The sequence below is a fragment of the Simochromis diagramma genome, unplaced genomic scaffold, assembly GCF_900408965.1.
Source record: "Simochromis diagramma unplaced genomic scaffold, fSimDia1.1 OVJJ01000208.1, whole genome shotgun sequence".
NCBI classification, from domain to species: Eukaryota; Metazoa; Chordata; class Actinopteri; order Cichliformes; family Cichlidae; genus Simochromis; species Simochromis diagramma.
In genome coordinates, this window is record NW_024386789.1 from 3,836,794 (window position 1) to 3,862,170 (window position 25,377).

General features: G+C 43.2%; 1 protein-coding gene across 3 annotated transcripts in view; it reads left to right on the top strand.

The window, feature by feature from the left end:
• Positions 1–561: 561 nt before the first annotated feature.
• Positions 562–25,377, top strand: part of capn15 (calpain 15) — a 41,985-nt gene continuing 17,169 nt past the window's right edge. Inside the window, exons 1-3 of one of the 3 annotated variants that reach the window (XM_040023511.1) lie at positions 566–952; positions 11,286–11,348; positions 20,858–22,526. In XM_040023511.1, coding sequence (XP_039879445.1) covers positions 20,880–22,526 — 1,647 coding nt within the window. In that variant the 5' untranslated portion in view covers positions 566–952; positions 11,286–11,348; positions 20,858–20,879. Of the gene's footprint in view, positions 5,281–11,285; positions 11,349–20,857; positions 22,527–25,377 lie in introns of all 3 variants that reach the window. The other 2 variants (XM_040023509.1, XM_040023510.1) reach the window with 2 other exon arrangements.

Genomic DNA, 25,377 nt, shown 5'->3' on the forward strand with positions numbered 1-25,377 from the left:
ACATGTCTGTGTAGGTGTCATCGGATGAACAAGAGGATCCTTTGATGTTTCTGTGGATACCACTCGTCTATATTTAAATAACAAAACTGGAGGGGAAACCCATTAAATAGTCTAATAGTCCCGCCCACTAACATGCGCAATAATGAAGAGATAATCAGTGTTACTCACTCATTTGGCAGTGGTCAGAATGCTATGCCTGTAAAGCTGAAGATCATATCTTTTGCATTGCAATATCAGCCTCCCTGGCCTGGGTGGCTTCTACCCACGGTCCGAAACAATAATTTCAGATGTGGTTCATACCATTGACCACTGGATGGCGATATAGTGCCGCTAGCTGGTTTCGAGACTAATAAGATTAAAATGTACCATTTATCATAAGAAGGACCTTTGTACAGTATAAGCTAGAAAAAATGAAAGAAAAACACGAAATCTTAAAGGTTCTGAGTAAACTCGCTTTAGCGAGTCATTAAATATATCTTTATTACATATTTGCATTAGGCGACGGTGACCGTACCCGGATATCCTTGTTGAAAGATCCGCGTTAATCACGGGAAATGGAGTTTTCCATTTTCGCATTCTCCTTTTCTTCTTACGTAATTTTACTTGCGGTTAGCTTTAGATAACAGCCCTTGGTACGTATTTAGCGTACGACTTGATCGCTGTTTGCTCTTTAGAATTCCCCCCTCCTTCCTCTCCGAGCTGTTTGAGGTAAACCGACGCGGTCGCATCAGTATCGATAATACACGACGGAGTGGAAATAAGCGCACATACGCGTGTTTGACACAGATATGTTAGGTATGAGTCGACGGCAGAGAGCTGGGAGCTGACTAACGACCGGGAAGCTCGGCGAGTGAAGAACAAAACCGGGGGAGAACTTACCGTTTCCATGGCTGTGAAAAGTTAACGTACAGACGACTGAAAACGGGAATAATTCCTCTTCAGCCGAAACGAGGTAAGAACAACCGGTGCCTGAGAGTACTTCACCAAGTGGTGTAATGTCAGGGAGGGTCGGTAATGTCGGCCAAATTTGAGAATAAGAGTGTCTTTGTGTGTAAGGTTCCCCCGGCAGTAGCAGCAGGCGGCTGTGTCCTCGTCTCAATGGGATTGTTCAGAGTTTTCGTCTGGCTGCTTTAGTGACAGAGCTGGCAGGCTTACACTTTGGACACAAATAGATTGATTATGTGAGAGAGCCTCGTGTATTTAACAGTCGGAGTTTATTCACCTCACCTCACAAGGAGAGACATTAAGTCCCCATAACAGCGCTGACATTTGTTCTTTAACCCTGCCTGCTTGGGGCAGCAGGGTTAGGGGAGGGAGATAAGGCAGGAACCAGGCATACTGCAGCCTGGGGTACACATTAACTTGCTCGTGGGCACTCCAGCTGGTTGGACAATATTACGAATGTGTGTGTGTTTCTTGAGGCCTGGACTGTGGCAATAGTCTGAAGTTTTGTCGTTAGAGTGTCAATAAAAGGTGTTTTGTTTTTATACCTGGAATGACCATGAAGGGTTAATTATTCCTGCTGTGCTTTGTTCACTGGTGGGGGGTAAATATAGTGTCAGCCCGAACATGCTGGGTTGTGTAGAAATGACAGTTTACAATGTACTGTGAAAATCAGCTCACATCCCACCTCCTTTCCCCTTTTTTTCCCAGTGGGTCCCTGGAGATTAGAAATGAAACCTAATCTCTCTCACCCCTGTCTCTGTCTCTCGCTCTCTGGCACTAACTCTGTCAGCTGTTGGTGCTGACTTGCAGTGGAACAGGTGGTGCTTGGACAGGTGCACCCATAACAAAGGGTTGCAGTCCCTTGACTCCTTCCTCTCTTACCCCTTCTCTCTCTCTTTCTCCCTCTCCCTCTCTTTTTTGCCAGATCTGCACTCTTTAGTAACCCATCTATCTATTACAGTACTACAGTGATGATGATTTCTCCTGTCTCAGTCAGTGTGACTCAGTGAGCTTAAGTGAAACCACTCCAGTGTTGTTGTGTAAGCAGCGTTTCATTTTTGGAAATGGAATTGTATTACTAATACAGTAAGCTCCCTGTTTACGTCTTTCCGTGAGAAGCAGTTGGTCTTGAGCAACACCCTCCGGTGTCGAGCTTGGACTTGAGTCTACATCAGCAGCTGCATTACATACTGTAGGCTTGCTTGTTCACTGGAACTGTAATTGGAACATTTCCAGACAAACCAGTTTATGTCTTTACACATTCCACTGAGGAGTCATGAAGATTACACCCTTGCAGTTACAAAAAGCTGAGGTCCAGACAGATAACTGGCCATGCAGTCAGTCTCTCCACGATCTGTAGCTCAGGTAGACTTAACTTTATTAAAGAAGAAAATGGAGAAAAAGCAAAAAAAAAAAAAGGTGTGGTTTGAGCCTGTTAATGTTCTGGCCACTCCTGTGTTTTCATGTGTGTATTTTGCTGGTGAACACTGAGTTCAAAGATAGAGGAAGGGATCAGGAATGAGGGCAGCAAAGTTACATGAAGTGGAAGAGAGCAGTGGGGGAAGTTTGAAGGCTTATCTCAGTAATGTGCAGGGACAGTTGAGCAGTGATGAGTGTTGCAGTCACCGCTGTCTTCTGCTTTAACCCTTCAGTGCTCTGCCTGCCAGTGACCAAAGGAGAAATCTGTCTCCGGAAACCAACAGAAAAACACAGAACATTTAGGCTAGACAGCTGTAACAGTGTGTATTGTTCTTATTCTCGTGCTCTCCTAGGGCTGGCATGCCTCATCTTGCCCCTGTGCTGCCGTACACACTCATTACTAACGTCGCTCCTATTCACAATAATGAGCGAGACCTCTAAAGCTTGGACTCTACTGGGGTTTATTTAAATCTCTTGAACGCAGCCTTCCAGCTTTGCTCTGCTCGCCAGGGCCAGTGCGCCTGCGCTCTACCGACACTCCAGTAATCCGCTGGAGGAGATTGCATCCTCGTCCACTGCGCTCAGGCTATCAGTGAGGGAGACTTAAAACATGGAAAAATACATAACGGGAGCATGGGAGGCTGGGAACGCGTAGCGGGACCCAGATGTAGAAGCATTATGGGGAGGAGCGGCTTTTACACTGCGAACAAGCTCACATCCAAGGCGATAACGGGACCGGGGCGAGGATGTCTCCTGATGTAAGGCAGCGAGGCTCAGCGACTAACATCCCAAACGCTGGAAATATGAGATGAGCGCACGCAGGAGTGGAGCCGGCGGAAGATGGTGAAATTTGCGACCGAGTGCTCCTTCTTCTTCTTTCTCCTGCCTGGACGAACGAAACATCCTCGGGTATTCACGCTTCTCCCAAAGCCTGCGGATCGCTTCCTGCTTCATGCACATTACTCTCCATGGCCCTGTGTACCGCTGTGGAAACTGATCACCTTTTTTCTTTCTTTTTCAAATGAGTAACGCTTTGCAGTTATGCTAACAGGACTTAGTTGAAAGCTCACATACGCGTGTGTTTTTAGTGTGACGTTCACCGAACCCGTAAAGCGAAACTACGGATCCGATCCCATGCGAGCGACCCGTGGGCACAGCGATCAGCTAATACTTGATGCCTATCAAAGCTCAAGCAAACCAGGGAGCACCGGGGTGTTTACAAACTGTCGATACTCCTAAAATCACCCATGCAAATGTAGTTTGTCCCTGATGCCGTGGCTGTGGGGATACTCCTTTCCCTGTGTCGCTTCGCATGCATAGACCTGCTATGACAAACTGGCAACCCCGCATAAATCCGAGCGCAAGATGATGAACTGAAGTGGCCTGCCTAGGCTGTGGGATCAGACAGAAATTAAGCTGTGTCTCTCAGACAGAAGAATCTAGGATCATCTCCAGTCCTTGTGCTGGCACAGCACCGCAGCATGACACGGAGCATTGCTCTCGGGTGTTTACTTGGATATTGCTCAAAAGTTGAAACTGAGTTGTAAACATGTTCGTGCTGTGACAGCTGTTGAGGTAAACACGCCCGTGGCCGGTGTTGCCTTGAGATTTAATTCACGTGAAGTGCAGGGATTCTGCACATTTCCGAATTGATCTGTATGAAATGGCCCTTCCTCACGCTTTCAAACATTGTTTTCTCCTGTGAGAGAAATGCAGCTGGGCTGTTTTACTGGTAAACCTCCACAGCAGCTGTTAGTCAGACTGAATTTCTGAAAGGGGACACTTGGCTATTTGCATACTTGTAGTGTTGCCAACACTGCTCCCACGAAATGCGATGCATTGATTTCCTTCTTGCAAATAACTTTTGTGTGACTCCCCCCCCCCCCCCTCCTTCTACAACATCATCTGTGCCACTACTAATCTGCAACATTATCAGCTAACTTCATGGACAGTGGTGTCATTTTGGTGTCCTTTTGAGAGTTTATCTTAAACGTAACACTTTTTGGAGGTGTCTGGTTTTGTTGCTGCAAAGTTTTAAGACAGTGAACACTTTTACGTGCACACGTTTTCCTTTTCCTTTTCCTTTTTTTTGAGACATTTTTCCGAGCATGTGTGAAAGGAAGAGGAAGCAGCGCAAGACTGTTGCTGCACAGGCTGGGGAGATGTGTGAGAATGAACACGCAAGGAATTATGAGTGGCACTGTGGAAGACTTGGTGCAGAGTGTTACAAGCTTAAAGTCTACAAAAGGGAGAATTACAAGGCTTTGCTGTGAGAAAATTGTATTTTCTCCTCTGTGACGCCAGCTGTTCCATTGGAATCGCCGCTTCTTGCCTCAATTTACTGTTTGAATTGAGAACTTCCACCCTGTTGTGGATACTTGGCCACCTGCAAGTTAAACTCATTTGAGTACCCTTCTTCTTCTTTTTTCTATTTGCCATCCTGTTGCTGTTTTTTTTTTTTCTTTTCTTTTTTTGTTATAAATACTTTCTTTCCCAGAGGGATCCTTGGTGTTATTTGAAGGAGGAAATTCTTCATATTCGTAGCTGAAAATTGCCAACGGGAAGCAAAGACCACATGATAAGGGTTGTTTGTGTTCTTCTGAAGGCTTTCTGTGTGCCCAACTGGGTGCAACAGTGGATCCCTTGTCATATTTGGTGCTTTAGGGAAATACAAAGAAAGAAAACCCCCAAAACAGAAAAAACAACATTTAGAAACTAACTTCTTATCTCCGTGGTGATGGGGAGTTCAGCCTCGTCTCTCACTGCAGAGACCGAGTCGGACCATGGCTTTCGAAGTACCCCCTACCCTTCGTCACCCCCTGTGGGCTGGCTCAGGAACAGCCACAGCAGCCCCGTGTGGGGTACCACCTTCATCACACGGCAGCAGCAGCAGCCGTTGCCTCATCGAGAGCGCAGGTAAGGGGCAGCGCTGTCTAACCAATCAAGCACTTCTCTCACATTGAGCACACTCGGGTCGGGTCGGGGGCAGTTAATGGCAGCCTTAAAGAGGTATTTAATTTTTGCGATTGAGTGATGCTGCTCATTTGCGTTGTTGGCTTAAGAAATGTGCTGCGCTCTCTTTTATAGTCTTACAGAAACGCTTACTGAGGATTCACTAACCCCTCAGCTATGGATCAAATCCACTGTCTCATCAAAGCTTATCTAATCAAAGCCTGCATTTTGATGTTTTTCTATGATGCACCCAAAATCTGACTAAGCCGGATTTGTCAAACAAAATCCCACCTCCTCCTAGCTCGGCTGTACAGTATGTGCTGCAAATGAGGCAGGGCAGAGGGGACTTGAATGGGCAGATGGAATGACCTGGGCTCAGTGAAACCAATGCAATGAAACCCTGCCAAAGGATTAATTAAAATATGAATTTAGTGTGATCATGGATATCTATTTGTTGACCCACAAAATAACCCTTTCTGTGTTTTAGAGGCTCCTCAGTTTGCCCGTCAAACATAGCTGTGAGTTTTCAGAGTAAAACACAGATTTTTCAGAGTTTTGGGTTGAGAAAGGTTTATGTGTAGCTGAACAAACTACTTTGTGGAAGAGACAACGCTATTCCTTTTTATATGAATAAGATAGATTCACTCAGTGCATCTGCAAGAAAGGCTGCATTAATCCATTGTTCTGGTGTGTGCCTTCTGAATCTCTGATTCGCTGTCAGAACAGCGGCACATAGGAGTTTGTGAGAAGCTTTGAATGTGCCGCACATCTGGCAGTTTTGACTGACTTTCTTCCAAAGCCTGATCTTCCCAACCGCCCTCACAGAAACCTATTTAGAAGTGTTTCCAGTTTTCCTCCTGCCTTTTTTTCTCTTTTTTAAAATTTATTTATTTTTTTTAGGTCATGTCTCCCGGAACAAGAACAGGCAGTTGATATCGACCGTCTGCAGTGTATTGAAGTTGTTGCTGAGTCACTCAGGGCATCATGGTCTGGTTGTTAGTTATTGATTTTCAGAGAGGCCGATCACATTTCCCCACAATGGATGTCATTATTTATTCAGCATCAGTCTCCAGTTGGGCTTTCATCTTTCTTGATTCCTGCCCACTGCTGTCGATGCTTTGCTTGCAGTTGCTCCACGTTTAACAGTTAAGTCTGTCAAGGCTTCCTTGTCTTATTGTTTCAAGGTTCTCTTGGGGTTTTTTTTTTCCTTTTTTTTTTGTTTGTTTTGTTTTATTTAACCATGAAACAGAAGTCTGGAGATGTAGACTCTCTTTTGTGAGTGTTGTAGGCCAAGATAAGGAACCAGGCGTGTTTTTCAATGCCCAGGCTCGAGCATGGCTCCGTTAAATATTGCTGAATTCATGATTAAAACTTAAATCTGGCTCGTACTGTCAGTGTAGTTTGACATCATACAGTTTATTTGCTTTTCATTCAGCAGAATCTTTTGTTTGTGCATCTCTGTAGCAACAAGACTGTGCCTTCAGCACCAATCAGACTACACTCTCAGTCAGTCGAGTGCATGCAGTCCGTTTCTGTCTGCTGCTGGAAGGCATGGAGGGACACACACACAAACGCAGACACGCAGACAATAGATGTTTTAGAAAGACATTGCCGTACCACTTGAACGTGCTCTCTCATCTACCCCACTCACCCTCTCTCTCATGTTCACTCAGTCTTTTGTCCATGTACACACCACTGTGTGAGCCTAACAACGTTAGGCAAGCTTTGCTGAGCTGTGACAGAGCATGAAATATAGAAACAACAGTACACCATGAGCCCAGCTAAACTTCAGCAATTCTCTTACGCTTTATTCTCTAATATATTGTCCTATAAACCATTTTCTTTCCCTCCTTTTTCTTTCTTTTTTCCCCTCTACCTTGGAGACTGCATGAACAGACTTGTCCTTGAGTAATTTCAGTTTGTTTGCGTCCAGCAGTAAACCCCATTGACTTTGGGAAGTGTTTTTGTGTGCCTTGATTCAGCACCTCAGCTGTGAAGGTTCACTCATGATAACAGCCCACTTATCACACAGAGATGTGCAACATAAGTGCACTTGTGCACACTCCCAAAATGGGACATTTAATAGCATTGCTGGCTTCATTAATCCTTTAAAGCAGTGGCGTTCTGTCGTTCAGACGTTAATGTGGCTCACAGCTCAAATTCAGTGAGGGTGACAGAACTAGCCACATGATGTTATAAACTGTTTGAGATCTGATGGCGCGTCAAGTGACACTTACTGCATTAGGTACACATGCATCTTAACATGGCAGCTGTAAATTGGTAGCTAATTTGATAATTGAAGAGGGTATAGGAAACAGATCTATTGATAGTCTTTGGGACTAATATACTAATCATTAAATGTGAGGAAAAAAATGTCAGACTAAGTGACTTGGATGAAAGTAAGAAAACAAGCCAGAAGACAGAAACATTTTAGCACACTTTTAGCAATGTGGTTAAGTGTTGTCTCTGCATTTGGATTTAGAGTCTCTTAATCACATTCTTCGATAATCAGATTGTGTTTTTAAATGCGGCTTGAATGTGAAATGTGGCGTTCAGCCCAGTGCATGAAATTGTACACTGATCAGTCTGCTGAGTGTGTCTAACATTAGCTGTGCCAGCACCCGCAGCCTTCTTTCCATGCAGGTTGATATCCATGCACCTCTGCAGAATAAGCTCACCTGTCTGACGTGAAATACACAAAATTACTCTGTTTAAGGGCTGTCTACATGGGAGGACAAGAGAAGTTAAACTCTTCTCAAACTTTAGGCTACTCATTGTAATTTGTATAGTATTTTTTTCTCTCTCTTATTTTCTTTTCTAAATGTACTTGTATATTGTTCACATGTTGAAATAAATTACCTATCAATCAATCAATCAATCAAGCAGCTACCAATGAGAGTGAAGGAAACTATTGACTGACACACGATTGGGTTGTAAATATGTGTGTACACATTCTTACCCAGGCATCACAGCCTGAAGCATCCACCATATGTGTACGTGACTTTAGATCCCAATCTATGAGGTTATGACTGTTGTCCAGTGTGTAACTGTGTACAACTCTCTTCCTTCTAAGCGCACATGGAAGGATTCTAAGGCTTTCTGATGCTGGAGGTATTAAAAAAAAAAAAAGGAAAAAAAGAAAATGGGCTTTTGTAAACAGCTGGAATTAACATATTTTTCCAGCTCCCTCCTCTTATTTTTTGGCAAACCAGACATTGTCGTCTTTACTCTGGTCTATAACATACTCGTTACTGCAGTAAAAATGCTTGAGTAAGTAAGCTAGTATTTTCACATCTGTAATGGATCTGAGATTTCAGAGTAAAGTAAATGAAGGAAAAACTGAACATATATGAGAAGAGTTTAATGACTTTTGGAGAGGGGTTTTGTGTGTGCCTCCGGCAGCTTAATGGGGCACAAACTGTGTCTTTTGTGCTCTCTGTGCTGTTTATGTACAAGTGTGGTGCCGAACTTAAGAAAAAAGAAAAAGATTTTTGGGTAAAGCGTCAGCTTTGAGACTTCCTCTTATTTGTTGCGAGAGATTCATGTGGCAGTGTGAAACAGACTGAGAAAAGGTGTCTCACGCCAAAAGTGTGAAAGTTTACATGCCTGTGTTTCAGTTTATTTATTTATTTTTTAATTTCTTACGTTGTTACTTTTCAGGTCATTCTCCAAAGCGATTTAGTGAGCCAGCAAACTCACAAATATACAGGAGAGAAATGCACACTCTGTTAATGTGACTGCTTGTCTTCAGATAAGATGAATGTTATAAAGGAAGCCAGTGTTATGCAACTTTGGAATCTCAGTCATGACGCTATTGTAATTACGGCAGCGCAGTTAAGTTTTATCACAGTGCTTATAGTGTGAAGTCACAAATGTGACCGCTTCATTGCATTTCAGCCACATACTCCTAGCATCCTACGTTACACGTCGCATTACGGGGGCCCTAAGGTCGGTGTCTGCTCTCTGCAGAGTTGCTCCCAGTCTCTGCTGTCCCAGCATGATGGATGACGGCGTTTATTGCGACCGCGTTCCACTGGCTGTGCTCTCTTTAATTGGATTAAAACAGGTCCACTTGGGCTCAACAAGCATGGTCGCTGGCCGCGTTTATGTCTGAATTATTTCAGCCTGTTCTCTCCCTTGCCGTTGCCTCATCTGATGGAGACAGGGCCGCGTCAGGACAGTCCCCAACCAGAATAGACTTGGCATGGAAGCGTTGTCTCACAGCGTGGCTTTCTGTGGAAAACAGTGCAGTGATGCAGCAGGGGAAAAGAAGGAGGAGGAAAAAAAACAAAAACGCCCGTTGGCTCTGCAAATGACATGATTCCAGATTTCCCCACTCTTGTTGCCATGGAAATGTGTAGCATATGTTCAGTAACCTAATTCCACTGGGCCCAAGATAAGACGGCACATAATAACCTGTCTGTCTCGCACAGAACGAAAACTCTGCTGCTGCTGAATTACACCTATGGAGAAAGGGTATAATTCACGTTAATGTTAATGGTTTCACGTAGAAACTAGTGCTTTCCTGTGGCAGGTGGTTTTTGCTGGTCTGCCTTCCCGGGTTAGATTTGTGTCGCAGTAACAGGGGTGGAACTGTTTTAGAAGTTGCCCCCGGGCTCAAGGCACAGCTGCGTCAGCAGTGTCCTCGGCCCCTTCAGATTTGGGTGCCCCCAGGAACTTCAGATTAGCTCTGTGCCCCTGCCATCTCTTTCCCTTCTTCCTCTCTGATTCTGGAGCTTCCTGCTAGCTTCCTGCTTGCGCTCGCTTTGCTCCATTACTGATGTCTGTTGCAACCCAGTCAGACAGTTTCCTCTGTTTAAAGATTCAAATGTCTGAAGCTGTCTCCACCGCTGACAGATTCACCCATCAAAAAACGAGCGCTGGTCGTGAAATATTCACCGAGGGCACAGCGAGAGGTCAGAAGCCGCTGTTATTGTTTCATTCCTTTTCTCCATTTTTTCCTTTCTCACTGGTATTTGCAGAAGTGATTGGTAGTTCTTAAATCAGTGTGATAATACATATATGGTTTGAGTCCTTCATCATAAGTAGTGTGAACTAAAAAGTGAGAATACAAATGTTGAAACTGATCAGAAATTCACACACTGATTTACTCTGTTTACACAATATAACCTTTGCTTCTAAAGCTTCCAATAATATTTAGGTTTCATAACAAGGGAATGTGTGTTTAATTTTTAAAGTTGCTCTCAGTGTATAGTTTCTCCCGTACTTTCTGGCTGCCTAAGGGCAATTTCTCAAAAGAGCTCGTCTGGTATGAGTCTTTGTACCACTGTCAACATCTTAAAATTGCCCATCTTAATGTTCTATCTCAAGAAGTCTTGGAAAGACTTAATTAAAACTTTCTGAATTATATTTCTATTGTCCCGTGTGATTAAGGCTTTGCTGTCCCCAATCCTTTTGTATCACGTCACCAAGTTTCTCTTTAACTGCTGGTGCTCTAGATTACTGCAAACAAGTATCACTTAATGGCTTATCTCTGCAAAAAAACCCATAAGGGTTGATGTGAGTGAGTCATATTCATCACAGAATTACCTGTCATGTAGGAAAAAAACAGGTTCCTGTTAATCGGTGACCCTGACTCATCAGTTTCTTCAAAAAACAGAAAGAACTTCCACGTAAAAGAAATGTATCTTTATTTTTTTTTAAGGAGGAACACGTATTCTAGTCTTGTAAGTGAGAAAAGTACTATAATAAAGTCAAAAAGTTCCTGTCTGTGAGACTGTTACAGGCAGGCTGCATTCATTACTGATGGGGGTTAAAATAAATTCTCGGTTTTCTCGAGTGTGGCAGAGATGGTGTAAAAGTGCTGATCTAATCCCCGTCACAGCACACAGGGTGTGTTCAGAAGCAGCAGAATGTTTCAGCTTTCATTATCCATTTTTTACAGCTCGTCTGATCCAAGGACATATTGGTGTCTGATAGGTCTCTCTTTTTTTCTCTCCAATAAAAAGCTCTGTGCTGTCGAAGAAGAGTTGCCACTCCTACTGCCTGCCAGTACTGTTTGCATGTAAGAGGTAAAAAAAAATTATATAAAAAGTACAAATAGAAATGCCAGGGCTCTGAAACCCTGCTGACAGTTATGAAAATCACCCCCCATTTTCTCTTCTACTTTAAAAACATCTATCTGTTCATCTTCAAGTGCACAACAACCAAGACTTTTTTCTAACATTATATAAGTTTTAAGTTTCTATATTTCCACTTCTCTCCCTGCGCTCACTCAAAAAAAAAAAAAAAAAAAAAAAAAAAAACCCATCTGAATATTTACCACCAGAGAAGCCTCACTTTGAGTGTGTTTGTGTGGGAGCTACATCTGGAGCCTGTCTTGCAGTTCAAAACAGTCATGCTCTCCTGAGACATCCAGGCTTACATGGCCTATTAAAGTCATTCCTGATAAACTTGCGTTGTAATAAAACTGGTTTCCAAGAAAGTAAAACAACTGTGGAGATTGTTTACATTCGACGGACCTTATCATAGGAGTTTAATCCTGTGGGAAAATAAGCTTTGGCAATTTAAAAAAGTATAACACACCGGACTGCACCTAGGTGTATTGCAAAAGTAACACTGTAGCCTTAATTATTTGCATTATTGATCATTTATTAGGTTTAACAGACCTCATGTTAGTTCAATATCAGGGCTTCCTTGCACTATCGATGGAGACATTTATATTGAGTTATTGATTGATGCTTTTACTTTGAATTACACTGTAAAATGAGAGAAATTGATTTTAACCCTGTAAAGCCTGAACCATGAAAAAATTCCCAGGAAATTCAAGTTTGTTGTTTTTGCTTTCTTTTTTTAATAAATTGAGTTTTTAAAAAATAATTATAAAAAGAAATTAAACTAAAATTTTTATATAGATTTTAGTTTGTATTATATTTTACATCCAGTATTTTTTTTGGCAATTTATTATCCAAAAAATTATAGTGCAATTAATTTGGGTTTTTGGAGGGAATAAAAATCAAACATGATGTAGTTTTTGAGACTTCCATCAGAAATGACACACTTTGGTGTTACAGGGTTTAAAGTATTGTGACATAGTATACAAAAAACAGTCCAGAATGTCCCAAAAGGTTGATTCTGTTCGTCTGGACATGGTGTTTTCAGCGGTGAGCTCCTCACTGCCCCATTGTTCATTCAGTGGGCTAGTTTCAGTCATTGTGCAAATATATTGTTTATAGGGTTAGGAAAACCTGCAGTCAGCTGAGACTGAAGAAGTCACTTGGATGAATTGTTTCTCCCACTGAAAACACTTTGTCCAAATGAACAGAACCAACCTTTTGGGATTTACTTACCTGGATGATTAAGCATGAATTATTGGGGTTTAATAACAATGCAAATAGTCAGTTGCAGCACATTCTTAAAGTATGAAATTAAAAACTCAACTACGTTTACTAGAAACTGTCGATGGACACACCCATGTTGTCCTGCGCTGTAGGTGGAAGAGTTTCCAACAGCACTGAAGGAGCAGGTTTCACTGGCTGACTGGCCAGGTCGCACCTTCTACTACTGTGTGGCTCACTGAGCCAGGGTTTTCCCATCATAGCCTTGGAGGTTTGGTGGATGATTACTTGGGGCAAAAGGGTGTGTTTTGTGTGCAGCGCAGGCATCAAAAGCTGAAACTGAAAGTTTTTTTTGTCGTTTTTAAACATATTTGTGAGTAATGGCACACAGTAAATTGCAATAACAAACACTTGAAGTATTTGGAAAGTCTGGTTGTTCTTGATTCCATCATTGCTTGGATGTTTTCATGTTTTGTTTTTGTCGGGATTCTCGGCATACGTCTTTGGCCAGCTTTCACCACAGGAAGTAAAGTCTGAAAAGAGCTCAGTTACACTAACATGTTTAGTGCAGTGATCTAACAGGATGGATCACAGTAACTTAAAAATAATGCAGAATTCTTGTGGCCCTTAATACACTATGAATGCCTTTTTACTAAAGCACACTGTTAAAGAACACTTTTTTGCAAGTTTGAAAAATCTGTACTTTGAGGATCCTGACTGAAATATCAGATTTTCAAAACAGATTCTGATATTTTAAAATATCAGAATTTCAATCCCAGAAACAAATAGATTTCCCCAACATTTGTCATGTCAAGTTATTTATTTACTTGTTTAGCCTCAGACCCTACTCAGCTGGCATGTTGCCAACTGTGAAGTTGCAGAGTGCCCCCTGGTGGATAAGCTATGCATCGTCAACACTCGTAATATTGTTGAAGGGTGTTTTTTTTTTTTTTTTTCAGTCTCTTCTTTTCTTTCTTAATTTTCATTTATTGGCCGTTTATAAATGCCAATAGCAGTGGAACAGCAAATGGCTAATATCCTCACTGATATGGGTCATGCGGTGCTACTTTGCATGCACAGAGCTAGAGCTGTCACTGCAAAGTTAGTCTTCCCAGGAATACTATATTCCAGAGTAAACAAATTATGCAAACACTCTCACACTGTGCTGCTTTTGGTTCTAATTTCCAGTCAAAAAAAAAGATTATTTTCAATTTTTTTTATTTTTTGTAGTAGTGCACACTAGTCTGTTATTAGACACTTGTGTTGCATTGCTCTTCCTCATATACTGCACAGTTACAGGAACAGGTTTTATTTATGTTTGAGCAACAACCATGAACGTAAATGCTACAGGAGCTTTGGTTATGATGACCTGTTAATATCTAAACTCATTCAGTCCATGGTCACACACATCCTGGAAATCACATCCTTAAGAGTCAGAGTCCAGAGTTTACATACCTGAAAAAGTGATAACGAATCTGCTGAGTTTGAAGTTGAGCACAGTTGATCAAAGTTAGAGGCCAGCAATTCCTACTTGGACACATCAAGTAGAAAAAGCACAAGTAGAAATTCACTGATTACAAGCAAAATTTCAAAAACGAGTCCTAACGATGTTAAATGCTCTGATTTAAGTGAATGAGTAATTAAGTGCCGAAAATTAAAGCGATTGTATGAAAATGTTAAATTAGGCAGCTGCTTCGTGCTACCTGAATTTAAATGTGAGACACTAAATTTGCAAGATTTTTCTCACACTGTTTCTCTGCTGGCTTGCATGCTGTGTAAGAGCAGCAGCTACATTTACAATTCTTCCCGTCAGACAGGCGTGTAAGGTGTACTGGCAGGCTTGAACCAGCAGTGTATGCATTTGGATACATTATTAAATAGGAGCACCCCACAGCGGAGCAAGTTTGCTTCACCTCATTCAGAAACTGAGCTCAGCTTAGATAGATTTGATAGAAAAATTCCTTCACTTTAACAAAATCAAATTGGCTCGCAGGCAGCCAACTCTATTTGATATTCACTGGATCAGTGTTTCACTACAAGCTGCACACAAATGTACCGACACCAACCTACAGCTGGAGTCTGCGTTTTGTCTGCCAAGTATGTTTTCATACCAGAGAGCTGACTCGGTATGTTCCTCTCAGATATATGTCCCAAGTGCACGCACGTGATAAGAAACGTATCAGCTGGCACTCAGGCAGGCAGCAAGAATTTTGAGTAAACATTATGTTGAGGTCATGGGATTCTGTATAGTTGCTGCGTAGTTAGTTAATGTTTGTTGTCAAGGCTTTGAGGAAACGTGTGTTTTGCAAAAAAATTTCAAGCTCAGCTAGACAAACTGTCATAGAGCCTGAGTGACACTTGCGCTACGGTAACTGACAGGCCATCTGTCATTTAATATCTCTGAAGTGCTGACTGACTCGCTTTATATTTCTGCTCGGTCCTGTGTCAGACTTCATTTATTAGACAGCAGGTTAAATGCTTGAATTGTGGGAAGCTGACATTTTTGGCACGTTTTTAGATAAGAATAAAAATCACAATGCCTACACTGTACAGAAGAACTGACACTGTACTATAAGACAAATACGGTGAGTACTACAAATGCAAAAATTAAAATGTTAAAGTGGTCAGTCATTAAGGAGCTAGGCTACCAACAGCAGCCACAGTTTCTGTGCTGATAACATCCATTTTTTTTTATTTATTTATTTATTTTATTTTATTTATTTTTTTGTGGCCATGCTTATGTTTGTGTTGAATGAGTAAATCAGGAGCACTGCGCCTCTAATGGCCAGTGGCGATTCCACACCTTCCCCTCAGGTCCTGGGCTCGGGGCCAACCTTGGAAAGGCAGTGCTAATGACTGTCGCACAAAGGCCAAATGTCTCACAGCGAAGCAGGGAGAGACTGGCAAGATTCTCCTCGTTTGATCTCTCATTAGAGTTCAGTATGTATAATGAATCCAAGTAGTCAGAGCCATAGGTGGCCTTAGACACAGTTATCAGTGATTTTGTAGCATTTCTTAAAGCCTTTCTGACATTTCTTGTATCCAGGGTGCTGTAGATACTGATCATCTTGACTATGTTTGCTGTTTGTAGGTACTCTTATCTAAACCCTGAAGACTTCCTTGTAGACACCTGAGTTGTGGAAGTTAATTTACTCTTTTTATGCAATATTACAGACTTGCTCATTTTCCACTAAGACATTTTAGACTTGTACTCTTTATAACAGTCTGCTGAAACTGTGATTGTCTGACACCCAGTGAAGCGTTGAGAAATCACCGCAGGGTCATAGATGTTTTTACTTAAGTGAAATTCCAGTTTCAGAGAAACTACTTTATGGGCAGCAGGCTTCATTGAGGGCCTCATTGCAAAAAGATAGGCTTTCTAGAGGTGAGGGTGCTCTTCTATTCTCTTCCTCTTCAGTGTAAGCTACTGGCTGACTGCCCAGGTCTGCGACACAGAGGAGCTGAAGTGGGCACTTTTAGACCAGCTCCAGTGAGCACAGGGCCAAGGACAAAAGGTGTGTGCATGTGTCTGTGTGTATGTGTGTGCGTGCTGCACACTTTTGTTAGTGACTGGAACATGTACATTAAAAACATCCTTTTAAGTATGGTCCAGGGATCACAGGCTATAGCACTTCATCCTCTGCTGCACGCATGTATTGTACATATAGTCCTGTGCAAGTCTTGACCCACCCCTCAATTCTTTATATAGTTTGTTTCCAAGCAGCCAGACTTTATTTAAATTTTTAAAAAAATGGGTTAAGCCGTAGTTCTCCAGGCCTGTGAATCACTCTTCCTCTTACATTGCAGAGTTACAGGAATCCTGGTTTCATTTATGTTTGAACAGCTCTGAACATGACCCCTGATCGAAAGTCCTCAAATGCTACAGGAGTACTTTTTATAGGTTCCTGTTAATATTGAAACTCTTAATGTCTCTTGTCACCTGTACAAAAAAGCCAAAGAGAACACAAATTGATAGGCATGTAATAGTATTTTTGCACCAACAAGGTGTTTATTGAAAGAGCTGAAATTGTGTGCCACAAAATGTGTCCTTAAATGATTTGGGGAAACTGCACAAGTGGTGGGCAAAAGAAAAGGTAGCCGGCCTTTAAAAAATAAAGATTTGAAAATTTGGCTTAAATTATTGTCAGTTTGTACAAATGGTGAGTGTCTCCACTTATTTGTACAACATGGCGGAGGCTCTGTCATGGTTTGGGGCTGCATTTCACCCAGTGGTGTTGGGGATCCCGTCAAAACTGATTCAATTATGAACACACTGAAGGACTATCAGATTTTGAACAACAATTCAATACCATCGGGAAAGTATCTCAATTGACAACAGCTTGACCATGATCCCAAACAAACTACCAGTACAATAACATCATACCTGGATGGAAAAACACATGAGTCATGGATCGGCCTCCCCAGAGCCCAGACTTCAGCATTATTGAAGCAGTGAGGGATCATCTGGACAGAGAACAGAACAAAAGGCAGAAACATCCAAAGAAGAGCTTTGATTGTCCTTCAAGAAGTCTGGAGAACTATTCCTGAAGACTACTAAAAAAAACAAAAGCTTGACTAAGAAAGTTCAGACTTGGTTGAAGAATAAAGGTGCTTCTTAGAATTGTACAAACTCTGATTTTGATTTATATATAGTATTTCCATGTGTGTTTGAATATGCAATAAGTGAAGAGTAGCTCAAAACTTTTGAAAAGTACTGTACTGGGTGTGCACATAGTACAGTCAAAATGCATTGAGAACCCCAATTGAGAGGTTATAGTTGTTCATCACACCGTACTGGGTGAGAGGTAAATACCGCTGCTTATAACTAGTATCAATAAGATAATTTTAAAAAATCCTTGAGGCTGATCACTTTAATAAAAAGCTTTCATGGTGTCAGCTAAAGATGGAAATATAATGAATCTGTGATCCCTGTGCTCCAGTGAGAACCACATCAATTGCTTTGACAAATTCTCCACGTGGCTGACACTGCAACTTTGCTCTCTTGCTGTAGATGAAAGAGGCCTGACAGTTATAAATGTCCACAGGGTAGAATCTGTCATCAAACATGAGGTGTTGACACTTGTTGTCGTCATTGATGTTTGCGGCACTCAGATACGCAGACCCTTAGAGAGCCAAACATGATGTAAACATGTGCCATCCCAGCTGGCACAGTGCTGCCACTTAATTCAACTACTTTTAGCATAGCTGCTGAAGGTGCGGAGACAGGGCTGTAGTCTCAGGACACACCACAGACCTTTATTTTCTTTTTCTTTCTTTTTTTTTGTGGTTAGATGAACAATGTTCTCCCCGTGTTTGCGTGGGTTCCCTCCGGGTACTCCGGCTTCCTCCCACCGTCCAAAGACATGCAGCTTGTGGGGATAGGTTAATTGGATAATCCAAATTGTCACTAGGTGTGAATGTGCGAATGAATGTGAGTGCGAATGGTTGTCTGTCCCTGTGTGTTGGCCCTGCGACAGACTGGCGACCTGTCCAGGGTGTACCCCTGCCTCTCGCCCTATGACAGCTGGGATGGGCTCCAGCGCCCCCCGCGACCCTGAAAAAGGATAAGCGGAAGCAAATGGATGGATGGATGGATAGATGAACAATGTCAGTTATTTCCTTGTTATTATTACTCAACGAACATTACTTCATTGGCACCCCTTTTTTGTTAGTGGCTAGAAGGGCACTTAATGTTGCAGAGTAGCCATGAAGACATTGCAGATAAATGCAGTGATAAAAGCGTTTGTGTGCTTTTAAAGAAAACGTGTGTTCTATGTTTTGTTTATCATTAGAAGGCTGAGTTTACTCCTTACAGTGTGGACTTCAGGGGTGCTAAAGGCTACTATTTGCTTCTGCTTCTATAGTTTTGCTATCCTGAGAAAACACACAAATGTAGGTGGACAATAAAACTAGCAGCAGTGCTGCATCTATGGATAAATATAGCTAGATGCCTGCATTCATGCAAGCATACAACCAAGCAGTGAGGACCCACACACTCAAGAGACAACTAAAGTAACACGTTCACATTTCTTCCTGCTTGTCATTTCCCTCTTTACCTCTGGGAGAAGGGATGACAAGAGGAACAGACATTGCGCTGGGAGCAAGAGGTCGTCTGTAAGAGGTCCCCCTGGGATCTGGGGATTCGCTTGATTTGAAAGGTTTAATGAAGTTGAACTAAAGGCAGTTGGCTGGCCGTGACACATGGCACTTCAGGGGAGAGGAGCAGGGCCCAGGCACTCCAAACTGCAGTGTCAGCAACAAGGAATTATCAGAATATGCTTTTATAGAAAAAGTTTGTTTTACATCGAGTCTCAGATCTCACTATAACTTCTGTATGCCCAGCTGTTTGTCTGTTTTTTCACCTGCCTTGACAGTCATTTATCCAGTCCACTTTGTGGGTGCATTGGTGGGGACTTTAGCAATTGCACTACTGAGTTTAAGGTCATTGGCTCTCATGTTTTGGCTAAAGGTTGTCCTGTGTTACCATTGTTTCCAGTACACTTACTGCTACCTGCTACACACTGTGTGTGTGGGTGTGGTGTTTGTTTGGCGTCACAATTAAGTGCCAAACCCCTACCCCAACCTAGAGCTTTCAATCCTGTGACTGTAGAGCAGCTGTCTTCCTGGTTTGCTTGATATGCACCTGGAGTTCTCCCTTTTTTTATTTGGGCTATTTTTAAAGCTAATAAATTGTCAGGTGTTTTAGATTACTTTTAATTGTGATTCATTTGCCCAATTAGAACCTGACCGATATTTTTAAGACCAATACCATTGGTCTATAAATGAAAAAAGGCAACAAATGCATTATTGCAATGGGAATGCAGGTTTCAGGCTCGTGCCCTAAACGAAGTCTTTTAACACAGCACATGTAGTTCTCCAACCAAAATATCACACAGAAGATCAACAAGCTTCAGTCACTTTGAGGGCAACATGTTCTCTGCTGGGGTCATTGTGAAAAACACTGAAGTATCCTAGCTCTTGGCACCTTCCCCTCAGCTATCCTAAAATCCCCACATTACCTTCTCTGTTGGTGTTCACACATGAGCAGCCTGAGTGACACTGACATTTATGGGTTTGTCCAGATAGAAACCGTGTCCGTCCCTTGGGGCTGTCCCTCTTCAATCCGCCCCCACCCCAACCCTCTCTGCATGCACAGTTGGAAGTATCCGACTGTGCTGCCTTCCCTCCAAGGCCCTAATATACCTTCTATCAATAAGTCAGATTGACTGAACTGCAGGCACTCAGAAAGGATTGTACACACGTCAATCCACAGTAACAGACTCCTTTTTAGGTTTTAGTTTGCGAGAGGTGGAAAGAAACCGAGGGGCCCGAATAGATGGATTTCTTTCTGTGCTGTTTTCTCTGTTTGAGTCCTCTTAAGATATGTGGATAGTAGCGAGCTTTAAATTTGCTGTAACTCCAGTGGCATGAATGACTTGCCATTTAAAATATGCCTGAGTCATAAGCGCTGCGAGAATTAATAGACCCATCCATTTGAAATTCATTTGGGCAAGAGATTGACGTGACCTTAAGTTGCTCCCATCTACCCTGCATTAACATTCACTGAGAGGGGAGAGAGCCGCTAATATGAAGTGGAAAAGATCCTCTGTGTGTGTGTTCTCTGTTTTGTTTTTTGTTTTTTTCTTTTTTCCCCTCCTCCTCTCTCTCTCGCCTGTGTTTTAGTGAGTGTCAGTTAGGGAAACTCAAGCAACACTGTCCTAGTATTCTGAGGCGATAGCAGCCTCCTCTCCTCTCTTCTCGCTCCTCCTCACTGTGCGCTGTCTCCCTGGCTCTAATCAGGTGGCCATTGTGTATGGATTTACTGCCCTCAGTGCCCCCAGGAGGGAGATTTGATTTTTTTTTCCCCTTTCCCCCCCTGCACTGACTAATCTTTCCCTCTTGCACTGTATTTTTCTATTCTACTTCTTTCTGCCTCTCCTCGTCTTGCGTTTTCTGGGTTTGTTTTTGCTGTTTGCTCTTTTCTTCCTTTACGTGATCACCCTGAATTCTCTGGCTTTTTCCATAAGAAAAATCTTGTCACGTTTCCTTCTCTTCTCCCTTGCTCTGCTGACACTTTAAGCTTCGCTTGACTGAAATAGCTTGCGCGTTTATGCAGCAATATAGTTAATATGCATCTATTTTTGCCAAGCACTTACAGCTATATGGCAAAACGTATTACTGACTGATTTGTTTGGTTCATTCTGTTCTGACTCATTGTTTTTTCTCCTTTTTTTTTTTTCCAGCCACTCTCACTCTCCAGGCTCCATGGCAGCAGCGGTGCAAGGCAGTGAGTGGTCATGTGGGCGCTGTACTTTCTTAAATGCCGGTGCAGCACCTCGCTGTTCTATCTGTGAGGCGCCACGCCAGAAACCCGACCTCAACCAGATCCTGCGCCTCAGCAGCACTGAGGAACACCGCTGGACCTGTCCCCGCTGTACCCTCAATAACCCGCAGGGATCTGGAGCCTGCTCGGTCTGTGGCTTTGGTCCATCACCCGCCACTCACACACCTCCTACGACCACCATAGCTGCCACTGCCAATGGTCTCCCTTCTGCTCCCACTGAGCCCCCAACACCCACGATCACCCCCACAGTGCTACTTGAGCCCCATGGACAGCATCCAGCTAAGGAGGAAGTGTTTCGGCGGTCTGAGAGCAATGGAGAGGTGGGTGGTCAGGAGGGTCAGCAGGCGGGCTGGGCTTGTCCTCGGTGCACACTTCACAACACCCCTGTGGCGCTTTCATGCTCAGCCTGTGGTGGGCCTAGAAAACTGTCTCTGCCTAAAATCCCCCCAGAAGCGCTGGTAGTGCCTGAGGTGCGCACACCAGTAGTGGGCTTTCCTGTTCACACAGCCGCTTCGGCCCCGCTACTGATTGACCTAACAGATGACTCCCCCCCAGCCCCGCCCTGTGATCCTCAAGAAGCTCCCCATGCGTCTTCACAGGCCCTCGCCTCCACCTTTACTTCATTCTCCTCCCTCCAGAACAATCCTGTGCCTCGCAGCAGGCGAGAGGTACCGCCTCCGGGACGCCCACCGAACCCAGGAACCAACACTCCCAGCCCCACTTCCCCTTCAGCTGCCAGTGTGCCACCCCAACCTGGCCCACAGAGGCCAGCTAAGCCCAAGCACGCCCAGCCCCAGGAACCTTCTTACCCCAGCAAGCGCCTCAGTATCTTGGAAGAAGAAGAGTCTCAGCACCACCCACTGACGCCCCACCTACCTGTTGCTTCCACATCAGCCTCTACCTGGAAGTGCCCTAGCTGCTCCGTGGCCAACCAAGGCAGCTCAGCGAAGTGCGAGACCTGCAGATCGTCAAGGGGTGGTGCTGACCTCATCGACCTAGTAGGCTGTGAAACGGTACGATTTACCCCAGCAAGCCCCTCGAGCCCGGACTTTAGCACATGGGCCTGCTCTAAGTGCACCCTGCGCAACCCTACAGGTGCTCCCAAGTGCTCAGCTTGTGGTTCTTCAAAGCTGCATGGCTTCCAGGAGCAGCAGGTGCCTCTACCCCGCTGCTGTACACATTGTGGCCTCCCAGTGGGGCCTGGTACTGCATCTTGCTCCTGCACACCTTCCTCTTCTTCATCATCCTCAGGTCATAAAATACGTAAACAGGCCCGGGGCTTTCCTTCATCCTCTTCTGCCGTTGCCTCCTCTGGTTCTTCTTCGTCCTCCACCTCATCTAGCCTCCAGGAGAAGGTAGGACAGTGGAGCTGTCCAGCATGCACGCTGCTCAATGATATCAAAGCCAAGAACTGTGCAGCATGCCACACACCCCAGCAGTACCTCACCCTTCGCAAGGTGGTTAAACCTCTGAAGAGAAGGGAGAGCATGCATGTAGAGGCGCGTCGACGGAATGATGAGGGCGAGGCAAAGGAGCTTTGGGAGAACATAGTCAGCTTCTGCCGGGAGGTAAGAGAAAAATGTTGCTGTTAGTAATTATTGAGAATTTGAGGCTGCTTCTGGAGTGTGGTTGTACACTATTCTTTCTAGTTCCTTTGAGTTAGTCATGTCATGAGTCACCTTTTTTTTTTCTTACTTTGCATGCATGTGAATGTCCTGACTTTGAGACATCAAAGGCTGCTTAATTTCAATGTGTAATGCATCAGAGGGAACACATTGCCTTTCAGAGCACAGTTCTCTCATTGTATTTCCTCTTTTTGTGCTGTCATTGTTCCCACTACTTTAATATCTCTAATTTCAGAGAAATGTCAATAGGTTTTGTTATTGCCATGTTTCTGCTTGCTTCCTTAGCTGGGTTTTTAACGACCACACAGTGAATCTTTACCACCTAAATGAACTACGGATATGGAGAGTCTAATGTTTATAACCAGATTACCTCTGGCCCTCAGCTGCAGTGAAGTCACTTCACAGAATTTTGAAATTCTGTTTGACGACTGTGACTCTTGTGTCAGGAGGATTGCATTATTTTGGTTTGATTGCTCTGATTGTTATGTTCAAGCAGCAATCTCCAAGGCTGAAAAATGAAGCCAAGGTGGAAGTGCCAAAAACAGTTTCTGTAATGGCCACTTGAGGATTGCTCCAAAATGAGTCCATTCTAGTAAATTCTCTTATTAAATTGCCCAACAGCAGAAGTCAATCTTTTTGGTATCAAAACATGTTTTGGTCACAACAGTTGTATTGCTGTGCTCCCCCACCCCCCCAATTGTTTCACCAGTTTATTAGGACTCCCTGTAACTGATGCGTCTCCTTTGACTGACAGGTGGATGCTGTTTCAGCTTTAAGCTAGGCATCTCCTCAGCTAATACGAGCCCCTGAACTGGACCTGCCAACCATGTTTGTGGTGTTGGTCTCTTTAAGAGTATTTTTCTATGCAATTATTAGGCAAATATTATTTTAATCACACTAACAGCATTCTAGTTCCCAAAATCAAAAAATGCTCTTCATTGCTGGAACTTGAACCAATGGGTGATGTCCATCTTCTTTTTCTGTCCAGCTGTAGCTTAGTTTGTATTTTGGAGATATTTTACACTGCTTAATGAAATATATTTCCTTCCACTGTGTCGGAGCAGACCTCTCAGTACGAGATAAGAAATATCATTATGAATGTAATTTCCTTTTAAAACAAAACTAAGTACTTTAATTTTACCAAGGTCGGGACAGACAGCAAGAAGTCCTTCTATAGCACACTCAAAACAAATATCACACTGCAAAAAGTTAATTATGATGTTTTTACTGAATTGAAAAAGAACATACTCATAGTAATTATGTTTTTAAAGAGAATATCTCAACCCTCAACATAACTAGCTTAACAGCAGAGTTCAGCTAGCTTCTCCGTTGTAGATGTTGTGCCGAAAAACCTCTAGTTTGTGACAGGAATATTCTTTCTGGATTAAAATGACTTGATGTCATTCATTTTTGAAATATGATTGACAGATTAAAGATCAACAAGTCAATTTACAACGGTTTAATTACAGGCAGTCATTTTTTGGCAAATGCTAGAAATCACTTTTTGGCATGACACCAGATGATTGATGTTGTTTGGTTTTTCTCATCCCGAGCCTGAGTCTTCACCGTAGCCCAGGGCCTCATACCACTTATCTGTGCCATGATGTAAGCAACCCTGACATCGGTTCTTTGTATCAAACAGGTTCAGGCTCACTTTATCTCTGCAGTGCTCAACCTTTGATAAGCCTGTATTATGTTATCATGGATATGCTACTCAGGCCTATCAGAAAGGTTCATTTGAAACCATTTAAGACCGCCAGCACCTGCTCGGGAGACCGACCTGATTGGTCTAATTACACCTCAGGAAAATGAGGGCATTGCAGAATGTTAGACCGTTTAGATTCAGCTAAGTTTCCAGCCGGCTTTTATTCTGTGAATATATTTGGGTGTCAGATGTGTGCCCATTTACTACACCGGCATGACACCTATCCTGCCATGTTTACAATAGCATAAAGTGAGCCTTCGAATGCATTATTAATGCCTTCTTTGAAAGTCACAGGGCTCACTGCTGCAAGCGTGGGAGGGAAGTTGGCTCGGTAGGAAGGAAGGATATCGGAGATCCCTCATCCCCACCTTCTCCTCCTCGTCTAATTTCATCATTTAAGCTACGCTTTCTTTTATCGTCTGTCTTTTTCTCCTCAAATATTTTACGTCTGCCCTTTCTCGAGCTCTTCAAAGTACTTCATCTTCCTTTTATCCCATCTCCTTCCATCACATCTATCCCCACATGCTCATCCTGTTCTGCTAATACCTCAAAATACACTTTCCCCTTGCCACCCACTACACCCCTCCACCCCCATTCCACCCTCTCCACACGACTGCACTCTATTCTCCACTGTAGTAGTCAGTGTGAGCCTGGATGTGTGTGTGCGCATGTGTATTTGTTAAGGTGAACGTAGGGCTGGCCTATTTTTAGCAACGGAGTTGGAGTGGAGGGGAGCACAAATGATATACTTCCCTATAGTGAACGTAATCACTGACGGCATCAACTGCTGCATCTCGGGTTCACAGGCCAAAGAGATTAAGGTGGGGTAAATTGGTAAACAAGAGGTGCTAGTCTCTCTCATCCATCTCTGCCAAGGCACAAGCACTTGCCAAGCACCAAAATGCCAGTGGTGAAAATTTAATAATGATTAAAGCTTTTGGTTTAGGCTGTAACAGGATGTGCAGTACAGTTTGACAGCAAGAATGGAGGGACCGTTTCAGAGCACCTGTTTTCTCTCTGCTGTTGGGTAACTGGGCCAAACTGGAGTTTGTTTTTGTTTTTTATAAAAAATATTCTCTGCTCACCTGA